At 41.2% G+C, this 21,629-nt stretch overlaps 1 protein-coding gene across 8 annotated transcripts in view; it reads left to right on the top strand.

Annotated features, from left to right (window-relative positions):
- Positions 1-4,129: 4,129 nt before the first annotated feature.
- LOC119957896 (homeobox protein Meis1-like) overlaps positions 4,130-21,629 on the top strand; it is a 198,260-nt gene continuing 180,760 nt past the window's right edge. The window contains exons 1-2 of one of the 8 annotated variants that reach the window (XM_038786082.1): positions 4,130-4,265; positions 9,145-9,362. In XM_038786082.1, the coding sequence (XP_038642010.1) occupies positions 9,169-9,362 (194 nt within the window). In that variant the 5' untranslated portion in view covers positions 4,130-4,265; positions 9,145-9,168. Of the gene's footprint in view, positions 4,266-5,498; positions 6,001-6,053; positions 6,235-8,502; positions 9,363-21,629 lie in introns of those variants that run through there. The other 7 variants (XM_038786080.1, XM_038786079.1, XM_038786084.1 and 4 more) reach the window with 7 other exon arrangements.

Below are 21,629 nucleotides of genomic sequence, written 5' to 3'. Positions count from 1 at the left end.
TGGCGGCCCGGCATTGACTGGCGGGGGCATCTTCCGGTCCCGCCGTGACGGACGGGTTTTCCTGTTGTTCCCACCCTCCGCCGGGGTGGGGGGAGGGGGAGGTGATCACGGGGAAGGGGGGGGGGGGCATCGTCGACTCTGTCACTCCCTCCACAGATGCCGCCAGACCCTGCCCGAGCATTCCCAACACTCTCCAGCGTCCGCGGTGACCTCCCTCGACCCGGTCCCGTCAAACTTTCAGACGCTCGTCTCAATGTTTCCCCATGTGGGCCAGTGACAATTGCGCTTCAGAGTTTTTCTCTGAAGGATTTTGGGAGCCTCATATCTAGGCAGGCAAACACCGAAGGAATGGGGGGCGGGGGGGGGGGGGGGCAGTGGGGAATGCTAATAGTGAACCTAAAAACAGGTGGGGGGTATACTAGTGACACCCCCCCCATAATGTAACACACACCATGCAAACACTAGAAACGTATGAGATAGGAACAGGAGGAGGCCATTCGACGCCTTGATCCTGCTACCCCATTCTGTTGGATCACGGCGGATCTGACTGTAACCTTCCCCCGACCCCCGATAACCTTTCACCCCCCCCCCCCCACTTTGTTCGTCAAGAATCTATCCATCTCGGCCTTAAAAATATTCCAAATCTGCTTCCACCTCCTTTTGAGTCGGAGAGTTCAAGAGAATCACCGCCCCCCCTGAGGGAAATTATTTTTCCCTCAGCTCCATCTTAAATGAGCGACCTTTTATTTTTAAACAGTGACGGCATGGTGGTGCAGTGGGTCAGCGCTGCTGCCTCACAGTGCCAGGGCCCCGGGTTCAATTCCGACCTCGGGTGACTGTGCGGAGTCTGCAGGTTCTTCCCCGCGTCTGCGTGGGTTTCCTCCGGGTGCTCCGGTTTCCTCCCACAGTCCAAAGATGTGCCGGTTAGGTGGATTGGCCGTGATAAATTGCCCTTAGTGTCCAAAGATGTGTACATTAGGTGGGTTATGGAGTTACGGGGATAGGCGGGGGAGTGGGCCTAGGCGGGGTGGTCTTTCAGGCTAATACCTGGGATGGTGGGACTGTCATATGGGGAGACTAAATTGGTTCGGATCATATCATTGGAGTTTAAAGAGTGAAAGGCGATCTCATCGCAATTTACAAAATTCCAACAGGATTAGACAGGGTGGATTCAGGAAGAATGTTCCCCATGGTGTGGGGAGTCCAGAACAAGGGGTCATAGTTTGAGGAAAAGGGGTAAACCCAGGGCCGGCTCAAGGCACCGGCAACTCGGGCAGTCGCCCGGGGCGCCATGTGCTAGGGGGCGCCAAGAGGACTCGGGTCCCCGCGCATGCGCCAGTTGGGCATGGTGCCAACCAGCGGCACTATGCGCGGTGGCGCCCCCTCTCCCAGGGCTGCCCCCCCCCCGCTCGGTCCGCCCCCCCCACGGCTCGGTCCCGCTCCCACCCGCCCCCCCCCTCGGTCCGCCCCCCCCCCCTCGGGTCCGCCCCCACCTAGGGTCCCCCTTGCCCCCGACCCCCCTCGGGTCCCCCTGCCCACCGCCCCCCCCTCAGCCCCACCCCCCCCGCCCCCCCCCACCCCCCCCCCGGCCCCGCCCCCCCTTCAGCCCCCCCCATCCGGCCACGCACCCCCCGCCCCCACCCCCTCGGGCCCCGCCCCCACCCCAAGGGCGCCGAAGTTCAGCTTGCCCGGGGCGCCAGCAACCCTAGGGCCGGCGCTGGGTAAACCCTTAGGATTGAGGTGAGGAGAAATCTCTTCACCCAGAGAGTGGTGAATCTGTGGAATTCACTACCACAGAAAGTAGTTGAGGCCAAAGCATTGTGTAATTTCAAGAAGGAATTTGATACAGCTCTTAGGGCTAAAGGGATCAAGGGATATGGGGGGAAGGCGGATCAGGGTATTGAACCTGATGATCAGCCATGATCATAATGATTGGCAGAGCAGGCTCGAAGGGCCGAATGGCCTCCTCCTGCTTCTATTTTCCATGTTTCTCTGTTTCCGGTGGGGGGGGGGGGGGGGGGGTCGGAGCAGGCCCGATGGGCCGAATGGCCTCCTTCTGCACTCTGAATTCAATGTTTCGTGTCAGATATTCCCAGTCATGATCCGCGCACTCCCAAGGTTCACTCTCCCGTGGGATAAACCTTCGGAATAAGGCACCGTGCCTTGAAATATGGGCCGATGGATCACCCTGCCCTTCTGTGAGAGGCGGCATCAAAATGCAATGCCCGGGGAGCCTGTGCAAAGGCCGGTGTAACGCGAGAAAGGAACTTCTGGGCCTTGCACCTTTGGAGTTGCCCCCTGTGTAGCTTTGCCCCCCCCCCCCCTGTGTGCAGTTTGCTCACCGAGACATGGGGGCAGGGGGGTGTGGAGAGACTGCCTCTGATCATTGAGAATGACCCTTCTTAACTCGATCTTTGGGTTTTCCGAAGCTGTGAGATTCCCCCCCCCCCCCTCCCCCCCTCCATAGCCCTCTCCTCCCCTCAGTACCCAGCCCCCAGACCGAATGGCATTTGAGACACTGGGTGTGCTGCTAAATCACCCCCCCCCCCCCAGCCACCTCCCCCGCCACCTACCCCCTCCCCAGCCAGCTAATGAGAAGCTGAACTCTGGAGACAGTAGTTGCTGTTGCTTCCACTGGAGTTCACTCACTCTGAGACCTTGCCCCTCACAGTAAGGGTTAACACGCTGTTAACAAGGGTTCCTGATCTGTGGGGATCTGAATGGAGAGTTATTATCGGAGTCTGTATTTCCGGGTCTGCACAGTGTTATCACACTGCACCGAGCAAATACACAAAGACACAGAGACAGAGAGAGAGAGAGACAGACAGAGAGAGAGAGACAGAGAGAGACAGAGAGACAGAGAGAGACAGAGTGAGAGAGAGAGAGAGAGAGTGAGAGAGAGAGAGAGAGAGACAGAAACACAGAGACAGAGTGAGAGAGACAGAGAGAGAGACAGAGAGAGAGACAGAGGGAGAGAGAGAGAGAGAGACAGAGAGAGAGAGACAGAGAGAGAGACAGAGAGAGAGACAGAGAGAGAGAAAGACAGACAGAGAGAGAGAGACAGAGTGAGAGAGAGACAGAGTGAGAGAGAGAGAGACAGAAACACAGAGACAGAGTAAGAGAGTGAGAGAGAGACAGAGGGAGAGAGACAGAGAGACAGAGTGAGAGAGAGATAGAGAGCGAAAGACAGAGCGAGAGAGAGACTGAGTGAGAGAGAGAGAGACAGTGAGAGAGAGACAGAGTGAGAGAGAGACTGAGTCAGAGAGACACAGAGACAGAGTGAGAGAGACAGAGTGAGAGGACAGAGAGGGAGAAAGACAGAGTGAGAGAGACAGAGTGAGAGAGACAGAGAGAGAGAGACACAGAGACAGAGTGAGAGAGACAGAGAGAGAGAGACACAGAGACAGAGTGAGAGAGACAGAGAGAGAGAAAGACAGAGTGAGAGAGACAGAGAGAGAGAGACACACAGAGACAGAGTGAGAGAGACAGAGAGAGAGACACACAGAGACAGAGTGAGAGAGACAGAGAGAGAGAGACACAGAGACAGAGTGAGAGAGACAGACAGAGAGAGAGAGAGACAGAGTGAGAGAGACAGAGAGAGAGACACACAGAGACAGAGTGAGAGAGACAGAGAGAGAGACACAGAGACACAGTGAGAGAGACAGACAGAGAGAGAGAGACAGAGTGAGAGAGACACAGAGAGAGACACACAGAGACAGAGTGAGAGAGACAGAGAGAGAGAGACACAGAGACAGAGTGAGAGAGACAGAGTGAGAGACAGAGAGAGAGAAAGACAGAGTGAGAGAGACAGAGTGAGAGAGAGAGAGATAGTGAGAGAGAGACAGAGAGAGAAAGACACAGTGAAAGAGAGAGACAGAGAGAGAGAGACAGAGACACAGAGAAAGAGAGAGACAGAGTGAGAGAGAAAGAGAGAGAGAGTGAGAGAGACACAGAGTGAGAGCATCTTGGCAGCATACAGTCACTAGTTCAGGGGCACAGAAGCCCAAACATCAGGACAGCTCTCTCCTCCTCCTCTCCTCCTCCTTTCCTCCTCTTCCTCTCCTCCTCCTCTCCTCCTCCTCTTCCTCTCCTCCTCTTCTCCTCCTCCTCCTCCTCTTCCCCTCCCTCTCTCCCTCTGCCTCAGTTTGCACTGAGGGAACGGGAGGGCTCCCTTCATTGTGAAACTTTAGGCTGATGCAGGAGAGTTCGAGAGCGGCTCTGGGAATTTACACATTGAACTCGCCTGGAGTAGGAGGCTGCTTTTGGTAAAGAGAGAGAGGGAAGGGGAGAGGGAGAGGGAGAAAGAGAGAAGAGGCGAGAGAGGGAGAAAGAGAGAGACAGAAAAAGAAAGGGAGGGAGGAAAAGAAAGGGAGAAAGAGTCTGAGGGAGGGAGGAAAAGAGGGTGAAAGAGTGAGAGAGGAAGAAAGAGAGCGAGAAAGGGGAAAAGAGAGGTTAAAAAGAGTGAGGGAGAAAGTAAGAGAAAGGGAGGGAGAGAAAGGGAGAGAGAGGGAGAGAAAGAGAGAGAGAAAGGGAGAAAGGAGGAGAGAGGGAGAAAGAGAGAGAGAGAAAGGAGAAAAGGAGAGGGAGAGAGAGAAAGGGAGGGGGAGAAAGGGAGAGGGCAAAAGGGGGAGAGAGGGAGAACGAAAGAAAGGGACAGAGAGAAAGAGAGAGAGAGAAAGGGACAAAGAGAGCGAGAGGGAGAAAGGGAGAGAGAGAAAGACAGGGAGAGAGAAAGGGAGAAAGAGAGACAGGGAGAAAGGGAGAGAGAGAAAGAGGGGGGGGGAGAGAGAGAAAGGGTGAAAGAGAGAGAAAGAGAGAGAGAAAAGGGAGAAAGAGAGACAGGGAGAAAGGGAGAGAGAGAGAAAGGGAGAAAGAGAAAGAGAGGGAGAAAGAGAGGGAGAGAGAAAGAGGGAGAAAAGAGAGAGAAAGGGAGAAAGAGAGAGAGAGAGAGGGGAGAGGGAGAGAGAGAAAGGGAGAAAGAGAAAGAGAGAGGGAGAAAGGGAGAGAGAAAGAGAGGGAGAGAGAGAGAGAAAGGGAGAAAGAGAGAGTGAGGGAGAGAGAAAGGGAGAAGAGAGAGAGAGAGTGAGGGAGAGAGAGAGAAAGAGAAGAGGAGAGAGAGAGAGAAAGGGAGAGGGAGATAGAGAGGGGAAAGGGAGAAAGAGAGAGGGAGAAAGGGAGAGAGAGAGGGAGAAAGGGAGAGGGAGTGAGAGAAAGGGAGAAAGAGAAAGAGAGAGGGAGAAAGGGAGAAAGAGAAAGAGAGGGAGAGAGAGAAAGGGAGAGGCAGAAAGAGAGAGAAAGATAGGGGGAGAGAGAGAGAGAAAGAGAGAGAGAGAGAGAGGGAGATGTGTCCATCTGCTTGGAAAGCTGACCTGATTCCGAAAGGTGTGGGGAGGGAGGGAGGGAGGAAATCTCTCTGAGGTTTTCTATCTCCCTCCCAACCCCCCCCCCCCCCCCCCAACCTCACCCCCACCCCTCCTCCTCCTCCTCCTCCCCACCCCAACAACACACCCAGCCAACCACCACCCTCCCTCCCTCTCCCTCTCCCTGCTCGGGTTAGATCATTATTCATCCGGAAAAGTGACAGCTCGGTGTGTGATGGACAGCGGAGAGAGGAGACAAGCTCGGGGATCCAGCAGCAGATCCAACATCTCCACTTGACGGCCGCTGGCTCCAGTCGCCGAGGACCGCTGATTTTCGGCAGCTTTTTAAAACCTGGGATTTCCTCATTGCCATTTGCACCAAGAGAGAGAGAGAGAGATTTCCCAGCCACACAACATTTTACATGTATCAATAATCGAGACCGAGAGACACAGAGAGAAAAACCTTCCAATCTCTGGGATATGAGGTTGTAATCTCCACCGAAGATAAAACAGCGGCTGTTGTGTTTTTCCACAATAAAAAAAAAGGGGTTGCAAACAAAACAAAACAAAAAAAAAAAGAACCAAAAAAAAATCCAAGAATACCTTTTTAAAAAAAACAGGCTTGCCAATGGCACAAAGGGTAGGTACGGGTACGAGAGCTGGCTATAGCCCTCCGGGCCAATCTGAATGCCCCAGCCGCCCAGAGAGCCCCTCTCGCCGGCTCGAGAAGGCAGGAAAACCCCGCTGTGGTCCTGGCTGTTGCTTCTGGATTCGCTGCTCAATCCTGTCTCATTTCTGTGTTGTTGTATCAATATTTGCCGAGACGTGGACGAGAGATTTCTGATTCTGTGCACTGGTGTCAGCCAGTCTTTCTGTAATATTAGTGGCTTGTTTGGATTTTTGATGTGTGTGTGTGTATCTTTTTGTGTGTGTGTGTTTATACATAATAACAAAATAACCCACACTGTGTTCATGGTGGTCCTCTTGTGTTTTCTGCTTTGGAGATTGCCCGGAATATTTTGAATCTGTTGTTTTGTTGTTGTTGTGTGGGCATGTGTACTGTACAATTTTTGAAAGTGTTTTTAATTTGCTTCCCCTACCTGGATTTTCTGCAAACTGAATTCTACCGTGCAATCTGCTAATTTGAGAAAGTGCAGTCTGGACTTAATTCAAGCACTTTCTCTTCTGTGACTATTTAACAACAAGCAGAATTGTCGGCCCAGTCTTATTCCATATTTTTAATATATTTTATAAGAGAGATCCCAGTAAATATAATTGTGCATAATTGTATCACAAATCTCGGAGTGTCTTGAGATCTATTTTGCAATGCCGCGTTAATGCCACTTTAACTTCTTAATAGACTGTTTATGGTGATCTGAGCCTCGTGTTTAGGTCAATTGTTTGTTTGTTTTGACAATATTGGGTTGTGTGGTGGCGGTGAGGGGTCTGTTTTGGGGGGGGGGGGGTCGTTTTGATAGTGTTCAGGGGAATTGCAATTTTGCACTTCGATTTTGCAAATGGTTAGGGTTAGGGTTGGGGGGGGGGGGGGTTGGACAATCGCAATCGTTGTCCTTTGAGGGAGAGATCTGATTAAGTGGTCCCGTCAGGTTTTTTTTTAACGCACATTTGTACCCCCTTTCCTTCAGCGGGTGTGTTTTTTTGGGGGGATGGAGTGGGGTGGGTGGGTGGAGAGGGGAGAGGTGTATGTGGATTGACTCTAAAGTTCAGGGGAAGCCCCAAATGTTGGGTTAGAGGTTGAGTTTGAGAAAGTTTGGGGTGAATTTAAGTTCTGTGGGTTTGTGGTGGGTTTCTGTGTCTATGTGTGTGTGTGTGCTTTTTCCGAGAGTGTGTGACTTAGTGTGTGTTTGTTGGGATGGGAAACTTGTGTGTTTTAATGGACTTTATGTGTGTATGCATATACATTGTCTTATATAGAATGTGTGTATATGTGTTTTATAGAATGTGTATATTTGTGTTATATGTATGTATATGTGTTTTATAGAATATGTATTTGTGTTTATAGACTGTGTATATGTGCTTTGTAGAATGTGTATATTTGTGTTTATAGAATGTGTATATATGGTTATATGTAGTATTTGCGTGATACAGAATGTGTGAATATGCATTTTATAGAATTTGTGTATTTGTGTTGTATGTATGTATTTGTTGTATAGAATGTGTGTATATGTGTTGTATAGAATGTGTGTATTTGTGTTATATGTATGTATTTGCATTTTACAGAATGTGTGTCTTTGTGATGTATGTATGTATCTGTTATATAGAATGTGTGTATGTGTTATATAGAATGTGTGCATGTGTTATATAGAATGTGTGTATTTGTGTTATACAGAATGTGTGTTATATAGAATGTGTGTATGAGTGTTATATGTAATGTATGTATATGTGTTATTTAGAATGTGTGTGTTTGCATTACATAGAATGTGTGTGTTTGTTATATAGAATGTGTGTATTTGGGTTATATGTGTGTATTTGTATTATATAGAATGTGTGTATTTGTGTGATATAGAATGTGTGTATTTGTGTTATATAGAATGTGTGTATTTGTGCTGTATAAAATGTGCGTATTTGTGTTATATATATATGTGTATATGTGTGATATAGAATGTGTGTATTTTGTTATATAGAATGGGTGTATTCATGTGATGCAGAATGTGTGTATTTGTGTTATATAGAATGTGGTGTGTTATATAGAATGTGTATTTGTGCTGTATAAAATGTGTGTGTGTATTATATATAATGTGTGCATATGTGTGATATAGAATGTGTGTATTTGTGTGATATACAATGTGTATTTGTGTTCTATAGAATGTGTGTATTTGTGTTTATAGAATGTGTGTATTTGTGTTCTATAGAATGTGTGTATTTGTGTTTATAGAATGTGTATTTGTGTTCTATAGAATGTGTATTTGTGCAGTATTAAATGTGTGTATGTGTATTATATATAATGTGTGCATATGTGTGATATAGAATGTGTGTATTTGTGTTCTATAGAACATAGAAAAATACAGCACAGAACAGGCCCTTCGGCCCACGATGTGCCGAACCTTTGTCCTAGATTAAGAACAAATTAATCTATACCCCATCATTCTACCGTAAATAGAATGTGTATTTGTGTTCTATAGAATGTGTGTATTTGTGTTATATAGAATGTGTGGATTTGTGTTCTATAGAATGTGTGGATTTGTGCTCTGTAGAATGTGTGTATTTGTGTTATACAGAATGTGTGGATTTGTGTTCTATAGAATGTGTGGATTTGTGCTATGTATAATGTGTGGATTTGTGTTCTATAGAATGTGTGGATTTGTGTTCTATAGAATGTGTGGATTTGTGCTATGTAGAATGTGTGGATTTGTGTTGTATAGAATATGCGGATTTGTGTTCTATAGAATATGCGGATTTGTGCTATGTAGAATGTGTGGATTTGTGCTATGTAGAATGTGTGGATTTGTGATATGTAGAATGTGTGGATGTGTGTTCTACAGAATGTGTGGATTTGTGTTCTATAGAATGCGTGGATTTGTGTTTTACAGAATGTGTGGATTTGTGTTCTATAGAATGTGTGGATTAGTGTTCTATAGAATGTGTGGATTTGTGTTATGTAGAATATGCGGATTTATTTTCCAGGGTTTGAGTGAGATTTAGATGTTGAACGCCAAGTGTTTAGGAGAATTTCAAATGCATGTCTATTTCAGAAGTCGACTCTTGTGACTTGACTTGTCTCCTTGTTTTTAAATGTCCTTTTTGTGTCTGCCTTCATTCACAGTATGATGAGTTGTCCCACTATGGGATGGACGCCGTATCCATGGCCAGCTACGGGGACACGCACTCGTCCCGAAACTTGCCTCACCATCTGAGCCACGGCCCCGGCATCCACGCTCAACATTACCCGCCTGGAGGGACCTCTCACCGGGCAAGTCTATCGTCCAGCCTCGGCAACAGTGTCAGCGACACCCTGAAGAGAGAGAAAGATGCAATCTATGGGTAAGCGGCTGGGTTATGTCCAGATACAAGTGCGTGGAAGATGGGGCGAGGGCTGGGTGAAAAGGGGGAGAGAGATGGATTTAGAATGGGACAATGAGGAAGAGGGTTAATTTGCTCGCCAACTAATACTTGGGGATGCAAGGAGAGGTCAAATTTCCCCACTCGGAGCCGGGTGTCTTTCGAGAAAGAGACACGGGGCAGCAGGAGAAACATTGGGGACATTTTTGTCCAACTTTCACTGCAGTTCCAACCACAGCAAAGGTCTGGCATAGCAGGCCAGAGATAGAGGGACAATTGAAAGAATTCTTTGCAAGGCAGGAAAGCATTTTCTTTTAAATCCCTATTCACAACTCCATGACAATCCAAAATCGGATCTATTTTCCTGCCTGCGGTGGGAAAGGGGCAACTTCATTTTTCTCTGCGTTAAAAAAAAATGAATATCTTAAGATTCATTTAGGAGCACGGATCAACCCGTTTGCGTTTCCGCCCCCAAATCACACTCTGTGTCGATTTGTGACGATCCCAGAATATTGTATCGTGGGTTCGAGCTATTGAGCTGCCCCGTCTCCCGGATCTGGGAAGGGAAGGGGGGGGGTCTGAATCCCCAATTTTAGTCCAGAACTGAAATTTAGACCCTGCCTGGGTCTGAGCCCCTGTCTTGAGCATCTTTTCACGCTTCCAACAGCCAGCGCATAGTCGTCAGCACAGAAAGTACTTCAAACACCCACTTTGGGACACCCCTCACTCTCATTTTCCCCAGTTTTGTTTTTGGGGAGGGGGGGGGGGGGTGCTGGTGAGGCTCCAGCTTTTTTTCAAAGTCTAAATTTCATGTGTTGCGTTGAGAGGTGACAATTTCTCACTCGAGGTTCAGTAGAACGGGTCTGGGGGTCACTGTTGTGTTTGTGTGTTGGGAGGGTCGTTACCAACCAGATCTCAGCCCCCACCCCCTCCCATTTCCACCCTCCCAGTCCTGGGGTAAGGTGGGTGGGGAGGGGGGGGATGTATGAAATCCCCCCCCCCCCCCCCCCCACCACCAAAAAAAACTACTGGATTTTAAACTCTTAACTAAAACCAAACTCCCAATATCTGACATGGGTCATTTTGCAATTTCTAAAATGTTTCATTTTTGTCAGTGGAGGGAAGGGGGGGGGGGGGTCAGGGACACTCACAAAGGGGCCTCAATTCTGAGTGTAACCCTACAGTTTCACAACGATATTCCACATCAGGCTAGATATTTTAGCTTTTGGATCCGGGAGTGCGTCTATAGGTTTTGTTTTTTCTCTCTTAACAACTTTGTTGGTTTCACTCACTTCGATCAGATTGCAAATTAGCGCTTAGCAGAATCTCCCACCGGAATTCTGCACGATACTTTGGCCGCTCAGAAGTAAAAAAAAAGACTTGCTCGCCCGACCCCGGGAGTTGCAAACGGCAGCCGAATGATTCAGCGGTTGAGCGCAAAGTGAGGATGGGGCATGCAGTGTGGTCCCGTCAGACGCGGCTCTTCACAAGTTCTGCTCCATTTCCCCATTCCCTCCAACCCCGCGAAAGCAGTTGGATATCCCCCCCTCCTCACCCACCCCTGGTTGGGGGACGATGGGATGGTCCTGGGGGCCGGGGAACGAGTTTAAATCTGCACATTTCTCGACCCACCCAAAGCCAAAATCAGAAGGGTTGGAACTAGTGAAGCAACGTTCAATTGTATTTTCTGTCAGTTGCTAGTTCCACCGCAAGTTTATATTCTATCAGGGCCTCTTAATTCTTTTTTTTTTGTTGTGAGGTGTGCATTTCCACCGTTTGTGTGATTACGTTTAAAAAAAAAATATTTTTCTGCAACATCTTCAATTTTAGATATAATAGAACACCTTCAATTTCAGATACAGTAGCAAACGTCCCAAAACCACCTGAAACCTTCCCCGAAAAAAACTCCCTGCAAAACAAAACAAAATTGCCTCCTCTCCCTCCACCCAGTGTGACCCCGTTTAACTTCATCCCTCACAGTAAAAAATATCCACAATTTAGATTTAATTTGAGAAAGAAAAAATCTATCATTCCTTCCTCTGTTGATATCTTAATCTGGGTGGGATTTTTTTTTGGGGGGGGGGGGGGTGTGGTTTCTACAATTGTGGCTGAATTTGGTGAATTGGACCTTGTTTTGCACTAGGGAGAGGCACTGCTTTTTAAAGAAGATTTTCTGTTTGGCTTGGGATGAGAGACACGCTGATTTTTGGGTTTTTTTTTTGGGGGGGGAGGTGTTGGTGGTGGGGGGGGGTGTTGGTAGTCGGGGGGGGGGTGTTGGTAGTCGGAGTGGGGGGGGGGCTGTTGGTGGTCGGGGTGGGGTTGACCTCAATTGAAATGCCTTTTGAACGTGTTGCTGTTTTTGTTGTTATTATGCATCTTCACTCCAATGTAAAATCATGATTTCTCAGGGTTAGGGTTGGGTGTGGGGGGGGGGAGAAATTTGAGACTGATGTGTGCAGGTTTTATTTGATCTCCGCTTAATTTAAAAGACGATTTGAGGTTATTTTATTTTTCAAGTGAGCCTTCCTCCCCACCCTTAACAAAAACGTGCACTGTTGCCAACCGCGACAAGCGTTTCTGGGCACTTTTATGTATTGAGTGTTCCCAGGCGCGGGGTCTGTGCTTCACTGTTCGAATCAATGCACCGTCAACCGTCCCTTAATTCTGAGCTCACTTGACACCAATGTGTTCCTCAATGTGTGGACACACATTAAGGAGTCCAAGATAATGGGGCGCTGGTGGTAGATCTACTTCCATCTGCCCTTGTCCTACTGCCCGCTCACCACCCAAATATAATGTGAAGATACAAGAGCGGGTGACTATCTCCTGTCACATTCAGCAGCACACATGGACTGAGCGTGTGCTCTATATGTAAACTATTTATGGCCAATGTGCCATTTTCTGTAAAATAAATTCACCACACGCATTCTTATTATTTTTGGCTACACATTGACAGTGTTCAGTCGCAGTCACAGCGGCTGTCAAATGTTTGCGAGAAGATTTGTAAATAAAATTATTCCTGAATAACATTTCAAGCCGCCTCCTGCGCAGGATACTTGATAACTTCCCCACCCGGCATTCACTAGTTGAGGCTATCTCAACAGTTACGCTTGTCCTTTCATTGTGAGTGCACCGAATTACTTCCTTACAGGCACTTTTTTGGTGTGGCGTTTTCTACGGAAAAGCGATAATGAAAAACGATCTGCAGCATTTCTGCAGAGTTCTATGGCTAACAGTTCGGTGGAGTTCTATATCTAACATTTCTATAGATTTCTATATTGAACATTTATGTAGAGTTCAATATCACACATTTGTACAGAGTTCTATATTTAACATTTCTGTAGAGTTCTATATCTCACAATTGTGTAGAGTTCTATATCTCACATTTGTGTAGAGTTCTATATCTTATATTTGTATCGAGTTCTATATATAACATTTGTGTAGAGTTCTATATCTCACAATTGTGTAGAGTTCTATATCTCACATTTGTGTAGAGTTCTATATCTCACATTTGTGTAGAGTTCTATATCTCACATTTGTGTAGAGTTCTATATCTCACATTTGTGTAGAGTTCTATATCTTATATTTGTATCGAGTTATATATATAACATTTGTGTAGAGTTCTATATCTCACAATTGTGTAGAGTTCTATATCTTATATTTGTATCGAGTTCTATATATAACATTTGTGTAGAGTTCTATATCTCACAATTGTGTAGAGTTCTATATCTCACATTTGTGTAGAGTTCTATATCTCACATTTGTGTAGAGTTCTATATCTTATATTTGTATCGAGTTCTATATATAACATTTTTGTAGAGTTCTATATCTAACTCTCTGAGTCTAGATTGTATATCTAACATTTGTGTAGAGTTCTATATCCCATATTTGTGTAGAGTTCTATATCTCACATTTGTGTAGAGTTCTATATTTGACATTTATGTAAAGTTTTTTTAGAATTAGAATTAGAACAGTACAGCACAGAACAGGCCATTCAGCCCTCAATGTTGTGCCGAGCAATGTTCTATATCTAACGTTTGTGTACAGTTCTATATCTCATATTTGTGTAGAGCATAGAACACAGGACATTACAGCGCAGTACAGGCCCTTCGGCCCTCAATGTTGCGCCGTCCTGTGAAACCCCTCTAAAGTCCCTCTACACAATTCAGTTATCATCCATATTCCTATCCAATGACCATTTGAATGCGTTTAGCGTTGACTGGTCCACTACTGTTACAGGCAGGGCATTCCACACCATTACTACTCTCTGAGTAAAGAACCTACCGCTGACATCTGTCCTATATCTATCGCCCCTCAATTTAAAGCTATGTTCCACTTGTGTAGAGTTCTATACCTAACATTTGTGTAGAGTTCTATATCTCATATTTGAATAGAGTTCTATATCTCACATTTGTGTAGAGTTCTATATCTCATATTTGTGTAGAGTTCTATCTCTCACATTTTTGTAGAGTTCTATATCTCACATTTGTGTAGAGATCTACATCTAACATTTGTGTAGAGTTCTATATCTCACATTTGTATCGAGTTCTATATTTAACATTTTTCTGGAGTTCTATATCTAACATTTGAGTAGATTCTATATCTAGCATTTGTGTAGAGTTCTACATCTCACATTTCTGTAGAGTTCTATATCTTATATTTATGCAGAGCTCTATATCTCACATTTGTATCAAGTTCTATATTTAACAATTTTGTACTGTTCTGTATCTAACATTTGTGTAGAATTCTACATCCAACATTTGTGTAGAGTTCAATATCTCACATTTATATCGAGTTCCATATTTTAACATTTTTGTAGAGTTCTACATCTACCATTTTTGTAGAGTTCTACATCTACCATTTGTATAGAGTTCTATATCTTACATTTTTGTCGAGTTCGATATTTAACATTTTTGTAGAGTTCTATATCTAACATTTGTGTAGATTCTATATCTAACATTTGTGTAGAGTTCTATATCTAACATTTGTGTAGAGTTCTATATCTCACATTTGTGTAGATTCTATATCTAATATTTGTGTAGAGTTCTATATCTAACATTTGTGTAGAGTTCTATATCTCACATTTGTGTAGATTCTATATCTCACATTTGTGTAGAGTTCTAAATCTCACATTTGTGTCGAGTTCAATATCTCACATTTGTATTGAGTTCTATACCTAACATTTTTGTAGAGTTCTACATCTAACATTTGTGTAGAGTTCTATATCTAACATTTGTGTAGAGGTCTATATCTCATATCTGTGTCGAGTTCTATATTTAACATTTTTGTAGAGTTCGATATCTCATATTTGTGTAGATTCTATATCTAATATTTGTGTAGAGTTCTATATCTAACATTTGTGTAGAGTTCTATATCTCACATTTGTGTAGAGTTCTATATCTAACATTTGTGTAGAGTTCTATATCTCACATTTGTGTAGATTATATATCTAACATTTGTGTAGAGTTCTATATCTCAGATTTGTCTCGAGTTCAATATCTCACATTTGTATCGAGTTCTATATTTAACATTTTTGTAGAGTTCTATATCTCACATTTGTGTAGAGTTCTATATCTCATATTTGTGTCGAGTTCTGTATCTCACATTTGTGTAGAGTTCTATATCTCACATTTGTGTAGAGCATTGAACACAGAACATTACAGCGCAGTACAGGCCCTTTGGCCCTCAATGTTGCGCCGTCCTGTGAAACCCCTCTAAAGTCCCTCTACACAATTCAGTTATCATCCCTATTCCAATCCAATGACCATTTGAATGCGTTTAGTGTTGACGAGTCCACTACTGTTACAGGCAGGGCATTCCTCACCATTACTACTCTCTGAGTAAAGAACCTACCGCTGACATCTGTCCTATATCTATCTCCCCTCAATTTAAAGCTATGTCCCACTTGTGTAGAGTTCTATATCTCACATTTGTGTAGAGTTCTATATCTCACATTTGTGTAGAGTTCTATATCTCACATTTGTGTAGAGTTCTATATCTCACATTTGTGTAGAGTTCTATATCTCATATTTGTGTAGAGTTCTATATCTCATTTTTGTATAGAGTTCTATATCTCACATTTGTGTAGAGATCTACATCTAACATTTGTGTCGAGTTCAATATGTCACAATTGTATCGCGTTCTATATTTAACATTTTTCTGGAGTACTCTATCTAACATTTGAGTAGATTCTATATCTAGCATTTGTGTACAGTTCTATATCTAAGATTTATGAAGAGTTCTATATCTCACATTTGTGTAGAGTTCAATATCTCACATTTATATCGAGTTCCATATTTTAACATTTTTGTAGAGTTCTACATCTACCATTTGTATAGAGTTCTATATCTTACATTTTTGTCGAGTTCTATATTTAACATTTTTGTAGAGTTCTATATCTAACATTTGTGTAGATTCTATATCTCACATTTGTGTAGATTCTATATCTCACATTTGTGTAGATTCTATATCTCACATTTGTGTAGAGTTCTAAATCTCACATTTGTGTCGAGTTCAATATCTCACATTTGTATTGAGTTCTATACCTAACATTTGTGTAGAGTTCTATATCTCACATTTGTGTAGAGTTCTATGTCTAACATTTGTGTAGAGTTCTATATCTCATATCTGTGTCGAGTTCTATATTTAACATTTCTGTAGAGTTCTATAACTCATATTTGTGTAGCGTTCTATATCGCATGTTTGTGTAGAGTTCTATATCTTACATTTGTGTCGTGTTCAATATCTCATATTTGTATCGAGTTCTATATTTAACATTTTTGTAGATTTTATATCTAGCATTTGTGTAGAGTTCTATATCTCATATTTGTGTCGAGTTCTATATCTCACATTTGTGTAGAGTTCTATATCTCATATTTGTATCGAGTTCTATATTTAACATTTTTGTCGAGTTCTATATTTAACATTTTTGTAGGGTTCCATATCTAATATTTGTGTAGATTCTATATCTCACATTTGTCTCGAGTTAAATATCTCACATTTGTATCGAGTTCTATATCTAACATTTGTGTAGATTTTATATCTAACATTTGCGTAGAGTTCTATCTCTCACATCTGTGCAGAGTTCTATATCTCACATCTGTGCAGAGTTCTATATCTCACAATGTGTCGAGTTCTACATCCAACATTTGTGTAGAGTTCTATATCTCACATTTGTGTAGAGTTCAATATCTCACATTTATTTTGAGTTCCATATTTTAACATTTTTGTAGAGTTCTACATCTAACATTTGTATAGAGTTCTATATCTTACATTTTTGTCGAGTTCCATATTTAACATTTTTGTAGAGTTCTGTATCTAACATTTGTGTAGATTCAATATCTAACGTTTGGGGAGAGTTCAATATCTCACATTTGTGTAGAGTTCTAAATCTCACATTTGTGTCGAGTTCTATATCTCACATTTGTGTAGAGTTCTATGTCTAACATTTGTGTAGAGGTCTATATCTCATATCTGCGTCGAGTTCTATGTTTAACATTTTTGTAGAGTTCTATATCTCATATTTGTGTAGAGTTCTATAACTCATATTTGTGTAGAGTTCAGTATCTCATATTTGTGCAGCGTTCAATATCGCACGTTTGTGTAGAGTTCTATATCTCACGTTTGTGTAGATTTCTATATCTCACATTTGTGTCGAGTTCAATATCACAGATTTGTATCGAGTTCTATATTTAACATTTTTGTAGAGTTCTGTATCTTACATTTGTGTAGAGTTCTATATTTGACATTTTTATGAAGTGCTATATCTAACATTTGTGTAGAGTTCTATATCGCACATTTGTGTCGAGTTCTATATTTAACATTTTTGTCGAGTTCTATATCTATCATTTGTGTAGATTTTATATCTCACATTTGTGGCGAGTTCTATATCTCACATTTGTGTAGAGTTCTACATCTAACAATTGTATAGACTTCAATATTTCATATTTGTATCAAGTTCTATATTGAACATTTTTGTAGAGTTCTATATCTCATATGTGTAGTGTTCTATATCTCATATTTGTGTAGAGTTCTATATCTCACATTTGTGTAGAGTTCTATATCTCACATTTGTGTAGAGTTCTATATTTGACATTTATGTAGAGTTCTATATCTAATGTTTCTGTACAGTTCTATATTTCATATTTGTGTAGAGCATAGAACACAGAACATTGCAGCGCAGTACAGGCCCTTCGGCCCTCAATGTTGTGCCGTCCTGTGAAACCCCTCTAAAGTCCCTCTATACAATTCAGTTATCATCCATATTCCTATCCAATGACCATTTGAATGCGTTTAGTGTTGACGAGTCCACTACTGTTACAGGCAGGGCATTCCACACCATTACTACTCCCTGAGTAAAGAACCTACCGCTGACATCTGTCCTATATCTATCTCCCCTCAATGTAAAGCTATGTCCCACTTGTGTAGAGTTCTATATCTCACATTTGTGTAGAGTTCTATATCTCACATTTGTGTAGAGTTCTATATCTCACATTTGTCTTGAGTTGAATATCTCACATTTGTGTAGAGTTCTATATCTCACATTTGTGTAGAGTTCAATATCTCACATTTGTATCGAGTTCTATATTTAACATTTTTCTGGAGTTCTATATCTAACATTTGAGTAGATTCTATATCTAGCATTTGTGTAGAGTTCTATATCTCACATTTGTGTAGAGTTCTATGTCTAACATTTGTGTAGAGGTCTATATCTCACATCTGTGTCGAGTTCTATATTTAACATTTTTGTAGAGTTCTATATCTCATATTTGTGTAGAGTTCTATATCTCACGTTTGTGTAGAGTTCTATATCTCACATTTGTGTCGAGTTCAATATCTCATATTTGTATCGAGTTCTATATTTAACATTTTTGGCGAGTTCTATATCTCATATTTGTGTAGAGTTCTATATCTCACATTTGTGTCAAGTTCAATATCTCATATTTGTATCGAGTTCTATATTTAACATTTTTGGCGAGTTCTATATTTAACATTTTTGTAGAGTTCTATATCTAACATTTGTGTAGATTCTAAATCTAACATTTGTGTAGAGTTCTATAACTCATATTTGTGTAGAGTTCTGTATGTCGCATTTGTCTCGAGTTCAATCTCTCAAATTTGTATCGAGTTCTATCTTTAACATTTTTGTAGAGTTCTATATCTCACATTTGTGTAGAGTTCTATATCTCACATTTGTGTAGAGTTCTATATCTCATATTTGTGTAGAGTTCTATATCTCATATTTGTGTCGAGTTCTATATCCCATATTTGTATTGAGTTCTATATTTAACATTTGTGTAGAGTTCTATATCTCATATTTGTGTCGAGTTCTATATCCCAAATTTGTATTGAGTTCTATATTTAACATTTGTGTCGAGTTCTATATCCCAAATTTGTATTGAGTTCTATATTTAACATTTGTGTAGAGTTCTCTATCTCATATTTGTGTCGAGTTCTATATCTCACATTTGTGTAGAGTTCTATATCCCATATTTGTATTGAGTTCTATATTTAACATTTTTGTAGAGTTCAATATCTAACATTTGTGTAGATTCGATAGCTAACATTTGTGTAGATTCGATAGCTAACATTTGTGTAGAGTTCTATATCTCACATTTGTGTAGAGTTCTATATCTCACATTTGTCTCGAGTTCAATATCTCACATTTGTATCGAGTTCTATATGTATCATTTGTGTAGAGATCTACCTCCAACATTTGTGTAGAGTTCAATATATCACATTTATATCGAGTTCAATATTTAACATTTTTGTAGAGTTCTATATCTAACATTTGTGTAGATTCTATATCTAACATTTGTGTAGAGGTCTATATCTCATATCTGTGTCGAGTTCTATATTTAACATTTTTGTAGAGTTCTATATCTCATATTTGTGTAAAGTTCTATACCTCATATTTATTTATGTAGAGTTCTGTATCTCATATTTGTGTAGCGTTCAATAGCGCACATCTGTGTAGAGTTCTATATCTCACGTTTGTGTAGAGTTCTATATCTCACATTTGTGTCGAGTTCAATATCTCATATTTGTATCGAGTTCTATATTTAACATTTTTGTCTAGTTCTATATTTAACATTTTTGCAGGGTTCTATATCTAACATTTGTGTAGATTCTATATCTAACATTTGTGTAGAGTCCTATATCTCACATTTTTCTCGAGTACAATATCTCACATTTGTATCGAGTTCTATATTTAACATTTTTGTAGATTTCTGTATCTTACATTTGTGCAGAGTTCTATATTTAACATTTTTATGGAGTGCTATAGCTAACATTTGTGTAGAGTTCTATATCTCACATTTGTGTAGATTATATATCTAACATTTGTGTAGAGGTCTGTATCTCACATTTGTCTCGAGTTCAATATCTCACATTTGTGTAGAGTTCTATATTTAACATTTTTGTAGAGTTCTACATCTAACATTTGTGTAGATTTTATATCCCACATTTGTGTCGAGTTCTACATCTTACATTTGTGTAGACTTCAATATCTCACATTTGTCTCGAGTTCAATATCTCACATTTGTGTAGATTTTATATCTAACATTTGTGTAGATTTTATATCTCACATTTGTGTCGAGTTCTATATCTCACATATGTGTAGTGTTCTATATCTCATATTTGTGTAGAGGTCTATATCTTACATTTGTGTAGAGTTCTATATTAAACATTTTAATGGAGTTCTAGATCTACCATTTGTGCAGAGTTCTATAACCCACATTTGTGCAATGTTCTACATCTCACATTTGTGTAGAGTTCAATATCTCACGTTTCTATCGAGTTCTATATTTAACATTCCTGTAGATTTCTATATCTAACATTTGTGTACAGTTCTATATCTCATAGTTGTGTAGAGCATAGTACACAGAACATTACAGCGCAGTACAGGCCCTTTGGCCCTCAATGTTGCGGCGTCCTGTGAAACCCCTCTAAAATCCCTCTACAGTATTCCCTTATCGTCCATATTCCTATACAATAACCATTTGAATGCATTAATGTTGGCGAGTCCACTACTGTTGTATATCTATCTCCCCTCAATTTAAAGGTATGTCCCGTTTGTGTCGAGTTCTATATCTCACATTTGTGTAGAGTTCTGCATCTGACTTTTGTGTCGAGTTCAATATCTCACATTTTTATCGAGTTCTATATTTAACATTTGTGTAGAAGTCTATATTTAATATTTGTGTAGAGTTCTATATCTCATATCTGTGACAAGTTCTATATCTCATATTTGCGTAGAGTTCAATATCTCACATTTGTATCGAGTTCTATATTTACCATTTTTGTAGAGTTCGATACTTAACATTTGTGTCGAGTTCTACATCTAACATTTGTGTAGAGTTCTATATCTAATATTTGTGTCGAGTTCTATATTTAAATTTTTTATAGAGTTCTATACCTAACATTTGTGAAGAGTACTACATCTAACATTTGTGTAGAGATCTATGTCTCATATTTGTGTAGAGTTCTATATCTCATATTTGTGTCGAGTTCTATATTTCACATTTGTGTAGAGTTCTATGTCTAACATTTGTGTAGCGTTCTATATCTCATATTTGTGTAGAGTTCTATATCTCATATTTGTGTAGAGTTCTATATCTCATATTTGTGTCGAGTTCTATATTTCACATTTGTGTAGAGTTCTATATCTCACAATGTGTAGAGTTCTACATCCAACATTTGTGTAGAGTTCTATATCTAACATTTGTGGAGAGTTCAATATCTCACATTTATATCGAGTTCCATATTTTAACATTTTTGTAGAGTTCTACATCTACCATTTGTATAGAGTTCTATATCTTACATTTTTTGTCGAGTTCTATATTTAACATTTGTATAGAGTTCTATATCTTACATTCTTGTCGAGTTCAATATTTAACATTTTTGTAGAGTTCTATATCTAACATTTGTGTAGATTCCATATCTAACATTTTTGTAGAGTTCTATATCTCACATTTGTGTAGAGTTCTAAATCTCACATTTGTGTCAAGTTCTATATCTAACATTTGTGTAGAGTTCTATATCTCCCATTTGTGTCGAGTTCTATATCTCATATTTGTGTCGAGTCCTTTATCTAACATTTGTGTAGAGTTCTATATCTTATATTTGTGTCGAGTTCTATATTTAACATTTTCGTAGAGTTCTGTACCTTACATTTGTGTAGTGTACTATAGCTCATATTTGTGTAGCGTTCTATATTGCACGTTTTTGTAGAGTTCTATACCTTACATT

This window comes from Scyliorhinus canicula, chromosome 27 (assembly GCF_902713615.1).
Source record: "Scyliorhinus canicula chromosome 27, sScyCan1.1, whole genome shotgun sequence".
NCBI classification, from domain to species: domain Eukaryota; kingdom Metazoa; phylum Chordata; class Chondrichthyes; order Carcharhiniformes; family Scyliorhinidae; genus Scyliorhinus; species Scyliorhinus canicula.
The sequence above is the reverse complement of the archived record's forward strand: the minus strand, read 5'-3'. Positions and strand labels throughout refer to the sequence as shown.